Source organism: Hypanus sabinus, chromosome 9 (genome assembly GCF_030144855.1).
Source record: "Hypanus sabinus isolate sHypSab1 chromosome 9, sHypSab1.hap1, whole genome shotgun sequence".
Lineage (NCBI taxonomy): Eukaryota > Metazoa > Chordata > Chondrichthyes > Myliobatiformes > Dasyatidae > Hypanus > Hypanus sabinus.
Window position 1 is genome coordinate 138,813,327 of NC_082714.1, and position 14,090 is coordinate 138,827,416.

Genomic DNA, 14,090 nt, shown 5'->3' on the forward strand with positions numbered 1-14,090 from the left:
TTTTTCTCCCTATAGTTGGATATTGTGGAATTCATCCCATCATTGCTGTATTTTGGCTACACAACCCTGATGGTGCTCTCTTTTTGGCTACTTACTGGGACGATTGGATTTTATGCTGCATACATGTTCATACGCAAAATCTATGCTGCTGTAAAAATAGACTGAAAAAGATGAGCTTGATGATGAGTTTGGTTTATGATGGGCCTTCCAACTATAAAAGTTAATGAACATGTTGACAAGCAACTCTAGATTCTGAAGATTATTATTTTGAAAAAATTCTTTCAACTTGGGGAAATGCACGATGTTCACTTTTGGTGTGAGTGGGCAACAATGTTTATAAGCGTTTTTTTTAAATACCTGTTTGATTTTTAAAATAGGGCCCCTTTTGGAGAAAAGACAGAATGCTGCATAAATATTAATTTTTTTAGGAAATAACTATCCCAATTCTGCCCAGTGTCATTATAATTATACATTAAAAATGAGTTTTATTTCATATTGATTATTGAAATGCCAGACACTTTAAAAATCTATGACTGGAAATATGTATGCCTCTTAAGTAGCCATATCTTAAATGTTTAAGTATTTTACAGATAGGTAGGAAATGGTTGTGTCTAGAAATAGAAATACTTTGTAGCCAGAGCTAATTCACAAAACAATCCTAGAAAATAAATTGCAATTTTTGTTTGATCAAAAGAAATCCATTACTTGTAATTTGAATGCAGCTCTATTAACTTGAAGAAAGTGTTTTTTTTAAATAAGCACAGAATACATGTAACTCAAAATATCATGGTGTCCTACTTTACTCATCTTTTATTATGAATGTCCATTCCATTGATTAGTGAAGAAAGCCAGGATGCTTTCCTGGAATGTCCTGGAATGAAATGCCTATAATTTGATGGATTTCCCATTTTCAATATTTGTACATCCAGTTGAAGTGCACCATGTTTGAACATGTATTAGCGTTGAGCCAAACAATTGAAGTAGATCATACACTAAAAAGTTTGTCCACATGTAAATAATATTTCCCCTAGTGATTGAAACAACCATACAAGCAGAAAACTTAAATTTCTTTAGGTGCATATTTAAAATGCCTACAGATTTGTTGGTTCTAAAGGTGGTTTATTAAGGGTTTAAAATTGCTGTACTGACCAGCATTTTGGTGTGCACCTTCATTAACAGATAATGGTGTATTTCTAAACGTGAATATAGAGGCATATCTGCAAATTTTGATAGAAATATTGAAGTATTCACAAAAGTTTGAGTACATCTAAATTCATTTCATGGTTTCTGTGAAGTGCTGATTTAAATGCCTGCAAAACAGCATTCTGGGGAGAAAAAAGCAGCACTTCCTTTATGAAGTGCATGGGTAGATACCTTCCAGCACTAACTTAACTTTTTACATATTTTCTTTTTCCCTTGGATCACTTTTTTTCAAAATGAATTACAACTTACACAATTGTAAGTTTATAAAGAGTAAACATGTTTCTTATTGTGTTGGAATCTGTTATTGAAATGAATGAGAAAATGACCACAATGCTTATTTACTAGTCTGCTGTTGAAGTATTACAGAATACTGCACTGACTTCATTCAGGACAGAGACCACCAGTTTTTTTTTTGGATGTTTGAGACAGTTAATCAATAGATTAGCTTTTCTGTATACTTCTTTAATAATTGATGGTAAAATAGCTCTCAACAAGGGGAAATGGGTGATATTAAGTTGACTGTGATTTAAATTTTGTACATTTCTAAATATTTAAATGCTGCATTAGATTATTTTTTCTTTAGCAGTTCCATGGGATTCATTTGATTTTGTGATTTTCATGCAATGGTGTAAATAAACAATTTTGTACTTTTTGCTTTTGGTCATAGGCACTGTAAGTATGTAATTGTTTCCAAAGGCATGCTACTCTTCATAGAATGAGTATAAAAGTGTTTCAACTTTCTTTTATACATTTCTGCAGTCATGTTTTGTATTTTTCCATAATGCTTCAGTTTTTAATCATTGTATGGGTTGGAGATGGTTGCTCAAATTAAACTACACAGTCCAATCTGAAAAATGCATTATCCAAAAATTTTAATCATTTAGGGTCTTTAGGTGAAGATAGGTTGTCATTGCTAAACTGCAGGAACATTTCTTCTGAATCCTTGCCTCTTGCAAAGCTGGATTTTTAAGTATAGCTACTTGGATCATTCTTTTAGCTTCATCAAAACAGGAAGATTATGACCAAGAAGCAATAAACCAAATTTTACAGACTACAGTAACAACAAAGCTTGTAGTTAATTTGTTAACTGAGTAAAGAATTCTTTAAAGCTGATTTTATTCAGAGATAAATCTACATAAATCACTTCTCTTTTCATTCCTTTATACCTCTATCATTGGTCACCTTTAAAAGAGGGATGGGTAGCACCCCACATTTTTGAAGTTGGCATATACATTCTTACAAGACTTTTTATGACCATTTCTAAGAAAAAGGTAGAGCCTACTGATCTGATAACCTGGCATGAATGCTAGAAGATGTGTTTAGTTTTATTTTCTATTTTCAGCATATGTATTACTACTTTTGATGCACATTAGCTTACAATTAATGTTACATTTTAATACTCTGTACAAATAACATTTTGTTCCAAGTTGGTTCATTTAACTAGAAATATTTATACACATCATGGAAGCTATTCTAATATCCAGCTTTTCTCACAACAAAACTTGAGTGTCCTCTGAAAATTGTGAAAAATTGTTTTGTCATTTAATAAACTTGCACTACCTTAATTGGAAAGAGACAAATATACATTTAAAAAATCTGAAATTCCTTACTAAAACACCTCTTTGCACAATTTAAATGTTAGATATTCTAAAAATACTGCAGTTCCTGTGGTAAAGACCAACTAAAGCTTGTGGCTGCAGACTTACTGCCTCCATATGGATAGCTGCCTGTTACTAAAAAGTTAAATGATTAACAACTCATTTAGGAAATGTAAGAACAGGCCAACAAAATACAATAGCCATTAGATGCAAAAACAATTAACACTGAATTTGTCAGTTTATATCCTTTTGATGTAGGGTGAATAGCTTGGGTGTGGTTTAATTATCTGTTGACAACCTAGTTGAATGTAGATTAAGAAAGCCTTAAAACCACCCATTCCTACTAAAAGCAGTATCTGTCAGTTTTATTGTGCCAATTTCTCCAAAAGGTCTAGGTGCCACTAAATAAATCAGGCTGCATTGGACTAGTGGGTTGTATAAAAGGTTGATTGAATCAGATGTTTGGCTTATTATGATCCATAAATAGGCAATTACCTTACTTTGAAGTTAGAAGAATTGTGACAGTTAATGGGAAGACTACTGTATCAAAAAAATACACACATTCAGCAATGCAGTTAAAGTTCTGTACTCCACAACAGAAAGTTTCCAATGGTCAATGAATACCAAGCATATTTATCTCTCTGCATGGTTTCTCTGTACTAAGAGAGCAAATTTAGTCCTGTTAATAGTTTATGCTTGCCTTCAGAAGGAATCAGAATGAATGTAAATAATGAACATTTAGCAGTTCAAGCTCCATTGTTTAATTGTTCAAAAGTAACATGGTAGCAGTCAATGTATAATGTACAATAAGTAAATATGTTTGAAGTACTTCTTTGGATCTACCAATAAATGTCCAACAAATTCAACTGCAGCAACAGATTGCAAATGAAACCTGAAAACACTCATGTAAAAATGTGATTATATTGCTTTTAACCTGAAATACATTTGTACAAATACCAGTAGTATGTAAATAAAATGCTATATAAAAATAATGATTACCATATGAAGTAAGCATCCTGTCATGACAGAATGCAGTAATTTATAAACAAAATGCAGGAAAAATACTATTTACTATACAATATATAAAGGACAGAAATGGACTGCAGTTTTTCTAACTTTTACTAGCGATCTGTTGACACTTTGTGGATTCCACATATCAAGTGTTTTACACATTCACTTTAGTCCTAGGTGAGGCTTGGCACATGGTAGAGTGAGAGGAAATATTTTAGCAGTAATTAGTGCTTTCTGAGGAAGCAAAACATTTTCAGTCTTCGGTCATCCACTGCAGAAAAATATGATGGCTGTGCCTTAAATCCCAAAGATAATTAACTTTCATTAGAAGCAGGCACATTTATTTTTTGAAAAAATATAAAATGGGCAAATTACTTTATCTTGATCTGCTTTCATTCAGTCCTAAAATATCAGTACAAATATAGACGATACTCTTAACTGTAAAGAACTTTACAAAATACAGAGAAATTGTGCAACTATGGAAGCACACTGACTCTAGGCCATCTGATGTATAAATCATTAGTAAACAATTCCGAAGGAGAATACAACTTGTACAACTCCAAATATGGTGATTAAACCTTTGAATAATGTAGAATTGCAGCAATAATTAAAACATTTGGTGTCTCCACCATCCAGGTTCAAACAAGAATAGGATTTGAGTGAGACTGGTTTACACAATAAGTTGGTTTATGCATCAGACATCCCAAGCATTAAAGAATGAGCAGCTGAATGGTAGTAATACAAGAACACTAATGCTCTGTCATAATACTAAAACATCTAACAAAAACGGCACTTTATAAAAGATTAATTACGAGTTTATGGTGCTGAAGATATACTCTCCTATAAAGATTTCTGAAAGTGCTAGAACTGCAAAATAACCACACAAGAGCCTTACAATGAATACAAGAAATAAGTTCATTGAAAATTAAGCATTTGTTGAATGTGCAGTATTCACCAGCGTGAACAGAATTTCTAGAGTACAATTCTGATAATCTGGTATCCAATAGTTCCAAATTCCTGCAGTCCTGTTTTCCAATCTCCCTTTAAATGTACCAGGTTCACTGGAAAATGTATAACTACTGTGAAGTATCAAAAAAGAATGAACCAAAAAATCCCAAGATATTAATATTAAATAGTCCAGAAAATCCAAAAATAATGATGAGGATGCCAGATTATCAGTTTCACTGCACTTGATTTTGACCTTAAGGATAGCTAAGACATATCTATCCACAGTTGTCTTAACACATTTCCTTCTAAAATATTCTTGATGTAAACAATTATCCTTTGATGCAGGGAAGATTAAAGCATGATACAAATTATCAATTTTTCCATTCATACTACATGTCTAAAATTTCTCAAAATACTGAATTTAGGAAATCCACGAGATATTTGTTAATACATTACTATACAATTGCTGTAATTAATTGTCTGCATTTCAACTGACAGAGGAATTCCATGAAAGTTCTTCAGTAGAATAATTTGGCAGTGATATTATTTAATCCTAATTATACAAAAACTAATATGTGTGATTTATAAGAGGAGTATTTATTTTGTCATGGAGACTTATGCTTTTGCATATCCACAGCAAAAAGATTACTTCTATTTGTTTCAAAATAGATCACGAACTAGCCTTCATATTCATTGTAAGCCACGTGTAGTTCTTTTCCTAGGTTTTATAACAAGAAACATGCATGAGGTGGTGTGTTGTGTCTTTGTGAGGTCCTGCTCAAAAACAACTGTGAAATAAGGAATCAAATAGCTCAAAGCCTCAGGTGGCCAGAATAAGGCACTGTCAGGAGAGGCAAAATAGTAACGGAACTAAAATCTTGACATAAAAACACAAGCATTACATAAAAATCTTTGAGACCCTGACTTAATATTATCAGGGTATACTTAAATCAAACACCCTGTTCTGTATCCTTTCTAGATCTCACAGTTCCTAAATACAAAGAAAAGATACAATATTTTCAAAGTACATATTCACTATATAAAGGTCTAGCGATATTCAATAAATTTTTAAGATTACTACATCTACAAGCCAACAATGCATTTCTCGCAGAAAATGGTTAAGAATTCAATTAGCTTGTGTTTAACTATTATTTGGAGCTAAATTTTCTAAAATATGCATTATAAGTATCATACAGAGATGTATATCATAATGTCTTTTGAAGATACATTTGGGTTTTAAATGAATAGGCAAAAACAATTTAGGGTTATTACTCAGGTGTAAAAGGCAGGATGATTAAAATATTAGAAGCAACTGCATTATAATAAAGCCATAATACCTCCCCGTTAAGCTATGAGTTGAGAGTGTTCAGTGTGTCTTTAACAGTAAAATTAGTGTTGGAAGGAAAACTCCACCACACACATTTACATTCTGGCTATTATGACATTAAAATTTTTATTTAAAATACTTTACTTTAATTGTGCCACAAATCTGGAGGCAAGAAAAAAACCTGAAATAGTTTAGAAAAAAAGACCCAGACTTGTGTAAAAATCTGCATCTAAATTTGATCAAACAACTGGGACTATTTTGTACATGTGCGTACCTTTGTTGCAATCCATGTGGTCTACTTTGACTTAAGTCTGTTCCTTTCAATACTGCTTTACAGTGCTTGGAGTAAACATCAGAGTGTTCCTTGATGTAGCAATCTAATGATCACCTAGGTGCTCAATCTGTACCCTAAATTAATCAGCAGTAGAATTTACAACTACTGATTTCTTTAAACATGTTGCACATTTTATCTTTGTTGTAAATGAGCTACTGGTGTTGTTCAAATCTCTCAAAAGCAGATTACTGCACGAGTTCTTGTTACAGCTCCATGCAACACAGTAAGATGTTTATTAATGTATTGACCATGGGTTAAAGTGATCATATAAATAAATGACATTTACCCTCATGAGAAATACTTAAATATGAAAACCGCTGCTTTCCTATCAAAAAAAAATAGGAATCAATGGTAAGTTTTATAAACCCAGAATGACAAATATCATCATATAAAAAAGGCTAGGATTATTATTTCCAACATTCTTAACTTAGTGTCCATAGGGATTGTTTCTGATGGTTATTTTAATCTGCATTGATAATTATACCTAAAATGGTTTAATGCTACTGTTAAAATGAAGACAGCCACAAGAACGTGCTGAGCAATATTACACACAACATCTAGGCTCTATCTTTAGAACGATTAAAGAGGTCAATTATGCTTCGTGAGAATTTGCAAGTTAATATGTACAAAATGTGTCTAGTTTGTTAGATTATTTTAACGATTCACATTATGGGCACAATCATTTTGGCCATGCAAAAACCTCTTTCGGACAGCGATCTTACTGCGGGACAAAATATTTGTTAAAAAACACGGCTTAATATGGACAGCTGGCCAAGCCTGATTAACAAAGCAGAAGCCAATGTATTTGCATAATGCCATAATAACTAGATTTATAATTTATCCCATCCTTCACTAATTTTTCTCTAAAATTCTCTCAGACATTTAACTCACTGAATAACTTGACATTTGTAACAGATCTCCAATGAACATTAAAAACGTATGAACCATCTAGCTAGCTGGGGAGTAATTTTCACATTAAAACTCATCCACTTCTCTGAGTTCTGATATGTTCAGTCCCCATGTGGATTTGTATCCATGTTGAAAGTGTACAAAGCAAAAGGCTCATTGTTTATGAATGCCTAAGTTGCTAACGGATTTTTAAAACGCCATATTATGGATTAGATTGGATAACGGAAATTGCCTTAATCAAAGCTTCAGCTTCCTCTCGAGTTCCAGAAAGCTTTGTGCGCTTCAGTAGATTCCACTCCAAGCACAGACTACTAAATAATACATCCAACAGCAGTTCACTGGAATGCCTGGTGGAAACGCGGCAATGTTGTTGTGCTCAAACTGGTAGTAAAGACTGGAGACAATGGATGAAGAGGCCCAAGGCTTAGGCCATTTCCAGATCCTTGGGAGTCCTGCAGTTGAGGCTGAAGAGAGGTAAGTAAAGACTGAGGCTCACTTTGCGTATAGCCCATTACCAGCCCCCCTGCTGAAACAGGTGGATTGTATGTAGGGTGGTTCAGTGGTAAAAAGCTCAGCAAATGGGAAAAATCCATGTTTGCTGTACAGAGGGAGTCAGTAATTATAGCAGGGCCTTTGGAGAGTAAATGTTCACCAGAAATGTCATCCAGAGGCCCAGTTTGGGAATCTAAGCCTACTTTAGTTGGTGCAGGCTGAGATTCATGGGATGAAAGTGGCAAACTGCTGTGCAAGTCCATTAAGTAACTTTCCATTTCAATTTTTGTTGGCTTCTCAGGCAAGCCAGTGGCATATGAGGTAGATCCAATCTGATACTTAGAAGGAGGTTGAGGAGGTGCTGAATGAATTGAGGACGGGGATTCCATCTGGCAACCCATTCCCATAGCTAGAGAACTAGCAACCAGGCTATGTGATGATCCTGAATTTGTCATGGCTTGAATATGTGAACTGTACATGCTCATTGGCAAACTAGTAAATGGCTTACTTACTGTCTCCTTAGAAGCCATACACATCATTGGACTAAGTTCCTCCTTCACTGTTACAGGTGGACTGCAGTGAATCAGACCCATTACATCAGATGGCTCAGTCTTAATTTTCAGCAACTCCTGCGAATGACTCTTCTTCATGTGTCTCGTCAGGTGGTCCTTCCTCCCAAACCTCTGAGCGCAATACTGACAAAGAAAATCCTTTCTTCCTGTGTGGACTACCATGTGTCTCCGAACATCTTTCCGAGTGTAGAACCGTCGGTCACAGTGGTCACACTGGTGCTTTTTTTCCTTGACTCCACTTGACGACTTGCCTGAATGTGATTTCAGGTGCTCAAGCAAAACCTCTGTGCTCTCAAATGTCTGAAGGCACACTTTACAGGTCAGGTCACCATTGGTAGCAGCGTGAAGTGCTAGGTGACGCTTGTAGCCCAGCTTGGTATTGTAGTTTTTGCCACACTCTTCACACTTGAAGGCTTCTTTATTTGGATCATGAGTCTGAAGGTGGTTCTTCAGATGATCTTTCCGGTGGAACATTTTTTCACAGTAGGTGCACTTGTGTGTTTTTTGTGGTGAATGTGTGGCCATGTGCCTAAACAAAACAATAGTGAATACAAATCAGGACTGTGAGCAGTTCTCAATCTACTTAAAAATAATTAGTAATATGATCAGAATAGATCAATTTACTGCTGATTACAAACAGCTGTAGACTTGGTACTTAAGTTCAATTACCTAAAAATAATCCTTTCAAATCACAAGTATACAGACATGATTTATATTATTAATGTTATAAAAATGTTTTAGAATTAAAACAAGAACATGCAAAATATTGCATGCAACATTTTGAAATTAAAATGGACATTACAATACACAATTATACAAAATTGTTTTCCATCTCATTTTGTTAACAATGTTTTATTTTTCTAGGAGATACAAAGCACAGAAATGCAATCCTTATGTAAACCTAAAAAATACAATTTGTTGTTTGTGAACAATTGCACACATCATAACATTAGTATTTAGCCAATCAAATAACAATCATGTAGAAAACACAGGAAAAATAGCCATGCAGAGCGAGGCAGAGGGTGCCTACTCTATTTAAGATAGCAAAAGAAGTGGAGACAGATCAATGGATACGAGTGCATAGAGTTAAGACCCAAGGGATGACTGAACATTAGCCAAAAGATTAAGCCATCTGACATTTCAGAGCATTTGGGTTGTCAAGTTGCATTTCCAAACTAGGCTGAAATATCAACCAGATTTGTCTGCTATTGTAAATAATTCCTTTACATTCCTGGTTTTATTATACACTGATTTTTGCTCTCTTGCCAAATTTTCAATGCCAAATTCATTTTTCATTGTCACATTACACGGGGATTCTATAACCTCCATCATCTTCATTAGTGCCCATTATCCAAATGAGATTTGACTCTGACCAGGCACTACAACTGAACCCAGACCTGATTATCACTTAATGTCCGTCCATACATGTACACTTTCAGAAGGAGTTAACGCATAATGATTTCAATTGATAATCTCCCAACCAAAAGAAACCCAGTTTGAAGTGCCATTACCTGCATCACAGTGAGATCAACTCCTGATTTAACCCAATGGTCTAAGTACCTTAACTGCTCATTGTCAAATAAGGAAATCCAATCGTGCTTTGTCCCCTACCTTCACAAGGCAGCTAACATGCATGAATTGTGGGAGGCTTGAAAAGCCATGTAAATGTTCACAAGCAAAGATGCTAAATTAAACATAAATTGATAGAAATTCCCAAATATTATCAAGTGACTGTCTGGATGTACAAAACAACAGATTTTTTTGTGGGCTTCATAGATTCACACCATGCAATCTTGGGGTGGGGGTGGGGCTACATGCAAAGTTCAATATTCCTATTAACTTGTACAACTCAATGTATGGGTTTCAACGAGATATTTAACAACAAAGCAATAGTATTAATAATTAACATTTTTAGGCATCTTGATTTACAAAATAAGGATAACTTGTAAAGTCATACGAAAGTAAACAGAACTAAATAGACTCACATCTTTGGATATTATTGCAATAATGGTAAATAGCTTGATGTGCTAGGGGCATGACCATTTCACAAGATGTGTCTGATAGGTTTATAGACTGGTGTGAAAATGATTGACATGACTGCTGAAAATATTCTTTTAAACTTGTGCTAATGGCAAGAAAGGAGAAATAAATTTAAGAATTATTGTTTTGTGCAGCGAACAGAGTATAATGAATGAATTTTCTTGGTAGGGAATTCCAATTATTTTTCTATTTAGCATATGAAAAACTTCCCATGTTAGTAATTCAGTTCTTAATGACCTGAATCACTGTATGAAGTATTTTCTACCAGGACTCTGACAGACAGAATAACCTAGTTTTCAAAATACTATGTTGGTTCTACAAATTCAAAAGGTCTGACCACCTGCATTATCTAGATGATCTTTTAAATCAGAATAATATTACCAAAAAGTGTCACCTAATTTTTTAATTGCTTCTACACGAACAAAAAGTTTTGATATACTGTTTCTATTTAATGAATTGCCAAATATCCTCATTATAGGATTATTCTACTGGAAAGTTACTTCTGAAAGTTCACTGAGATGATGAATTGAGTAGTCACATCAAATATCCACTTTGAAGTACATATTTTAAATGTGGAAAACAATAGTTTTGTATGATGTAGTTTTGTAGAACAGAGTGATCTAGGAATAATGGTGCATAGTTCCCTGAAGGTAGAATCTCATGTGGATAGGGTGGTGAAGAAAGCTTTTGGTATGCTGGCCTTTATAAATCAGAGCATTGAAGATAGGAGTTGGGATGTAATGTTAAAATTGTACAAGGCATTGGTGAGGCCAAATTTGGAGTATTGTGTACAGTTCTGGTCACTGAATTATAGGAAAGATGTCAACAAAATAGAGTACAGAGGAAATTTACTAGAATGTTACCTGGGTTTCAGCACCTAAGTTACAGAGAAAGTTTGAACAAGTTAGGTCTTTATTCTTTGGAGCATAGATGGTTGAGGGGGACTTGATAGAGGTATTTAAAATTATGAGGGGGATAGATCGAGTTGACGTGGATAGGCTTTTTCCATTGAGAGTAGGGGAGATTCAAACAAGAGGGCATGAGTTGAGAGTTAAGGGGCAAAAGTTTAGGGGTAACACGAGGGGGAACTTCTTTACTCAGAGAGTGGTAGCTATGTGGAACAAGCTTCCAGTAGAAGTAGTAGAGGCAGGTTTGATATTGTCATTTTAAAAAAAAATTGGATAGGTATATGGACAGGAAAGGAATGGAGGGTTATGGGCTGAGTGCAAGTTGGTGGGACTAGGTGTGAATAAGCGTTCGGCATGGAATAGAAGGGCCAAGATGGCCTATTTCCGTGCTTTAATTGTTATATGGTTATATATTCCTATGCACACAATAATAATGATGTTAATCGACTTACTTTAAATAAGTTTTACATTCTTTAAATGAACATCAAATCAGTGTACCAAGGGCTTAACTGCTTAACACAATAATTGCATCTGGTATTAATACTATCTGTAACAAAATGAGGCCATTTCTTTCTGTGCCATGATCCTTTGGTATCCTAGGGAGTTTAGCTGGTGTATCTGATTCTGAAGAATATAAATAAGCCCAAAATTAACAATCAATTAGCAGACAGCTCTGGTCATACCAAAGAAATGCTTTAAACAACCACCATAGTTTAGTTTATTTTTGCTTCAGTATTGCATTATCTAACCCCAATTGTGCAAAAAAGAGATAGAAATTAACTTTTAAAAACATAAATCAACTATGAATAAAAAAAAGACCACATTTAAATCAAAAGCATTGTGTGCCAGCAATCATTTGTTACTATGATATTGCTGAAGAGAAAGAGTGCTGTCATTTTTCAAACACAAAAGTGAGAAAACTTCCACCATATATTTTGTGTAACAAAAGTATAACTTACTTTTAAAGAGGTTATGATTTTGTTACAGTGCAAGCAGAAAACTAATGGCAGTCTGAACTGATTAAAACATAGTGAATAGCTTTAATTAAAAACTATGAATGTATTTAATTGTAGTTTTGTTACAAATACATAAGCAGGTAAGGTGGGATGTGCCAGCCTGTAGCAATATTATCAACAGATTCATCAGCTGTAACAACATTCAAAATTTAGAGTAGTTGCAGGATGGAAGGTGGGTAGGTATTGGGCATGGTTTGCTTTACAGAATTTTGTTTCTGTTGTCTAATCAGTTTTTATTTTTGAAACAATCTGATGTTCTGAAGTAAAATTCACATCATACTTGTGTATCCAGGTGATTGTGTTAAGCAAAATTCACAGACTATTTCAATTGCTGAACTGAATCTTTCAAAATAAACTTTTAATAAATTCCTAATGTTTTCATCTAATATTTCTTCAGCAATTCCTTTCTTCTGGAAGTGAGGAATTCTGATAGGCAGAATATACATTGAACAATCCAACACAATCCTGCTGCATTCCTTTAAATACTAATATATAACCAGTCTAAAATATACAGGTTGACGGAGGAAGCACAACACCATTAACACGTCAATGTTCAATTAAGCCAAAGCTGAATATAAATGGATTAAATTTATATGTTTTGCTACACATTCAAGAGTAAAAGTTTAAAAACCTAAAAATGCTGTAATACAAATTATAATAAGCTGAGAAGTTTTTTGTTAAACTATTTGCCTACACCATTGTTGCACTGACTGTCAACATCATTAACAAGTCAAATGGCAGTGGGGTAATTAAAACAACGGTCAATCTGCAGAAGCTCAGAACCACCCAGATCTGCTGCAAATACTGATGAAAGTCAGTCAAAAAGCTATAACAGACAATTAAAGAATTTGAAGTTCTGGGGTAAAAACGCAGCGTGCAAAGCAAAGGTGTGGAGAACAGATGTTGAGAAGTAAAAGCACGTTATGAAATGATGCAAGGATTATGAAATGGAAAGGACTATATTTAAAACAATATAGAAATTAAATAAAGATGATAAACAATGGAGATAGAAAGGGAAAATGATAGCTAAAGTTAAAAAAGTGCTGGAATTATGAATTGTAATTACATTGATCAATGGAAGGCAAACTAAGCTTTCCTCAGGGCAGTATGAAATAAGCAGCTCTTGGAAGTTCACTATCATCAATAGGGAAATTTTTAGATCATTGAAATAAAACCTCAACAGCACAAAGATAAACTTCCCACCCATTAGCTCAATGCAAGCCTTAATGTTCCGTAGAATGTCCCTCCTACTTTATCTCACTTCACCATAATCAATATATTTTCCCACCTCATTCCTATTTAAACATTCCAATTAATTATTCAAGACTGTGTAATCACTCTGTGGCCATGAGCTCCACATTAATACTCAAAGTGGATCGCCATTTCCGAATTTTCTACATACTCTTGTATTTGCAAATCGTGGACTCTTCCCACAAACAGAAACATTCTCTCTAAACCTATTATCTAAGCCCTTCAGAACTGTAAAAGGCCAATGAACTCAGTTTGGCAATGCTGCAATCCATTCCTGTAGTAGTTGGAGATCAGAAGAGGAAACTTTCAGAGGGAAGGTTTAAAAAAAAGTAGAATTTTGGTTGCAGGATGAAGGTCACAAACACAATCTGATTTCCTCCATCACTACCACCCACCCATCTTCCTTCGCCCAGTGAAGCTTCTATCACTTCTGGAAAAAAATGGGTAGATCTGTTAAGTACAGCTCTCCTATGGACCCAGA

At 34.4% G+C, this 14,090-nt stretch overlaps 2 protein-coding genes across 9 annotated transcripts in view; one reads left to right on the plus strand and one right to left on the minus strand.

Annotated features, from left to right (window-relative positions):
- Window positions 1-2,768, plus strand: part of tm9sf4 (transmembrane 9 superfamily protein member 4) — a 56,665-nt gene extending 53,897 nt beyond the window's left edge. The window contains exon 18 of the mRNA XM_059980674.1: window positions 16-2,768. Within this exon, the coding sequence (XP_059836657.1) occupies window positions 16-165 (150 nt within the window). The 3' untranslated portion in view covers window positions 166-2,768. The remainder of the gene's footprint in view (window positions 1-15) is intronic.
- A 1,940-nt stretch (window positions 2,769-4,708) lies between these two features.
- Window positions 4,709-14,090, minus strand: part of plagl2 (pleiomorphic adenoma gene-like 2) — a 136,547-nt gene continuing 127,165 nt past the window's right edge. For all 8 annotated transcript variants that reach the window (XM_059980678.1, XM_059980677.1, XM_059980682.1 and 5 more), the window contains one exon: window positions 4,709-8,923. In XM_059980678.1, coding sequence (XP_059836661.1) covers window positions 7,666-8,923 — 1,258 coding nt within the window. In that variant the 3' untranslated portion in view covers window positions 4,709-7,665. The remainder of the gene's footprint in view (window positions 8,924-14,090) is intronic.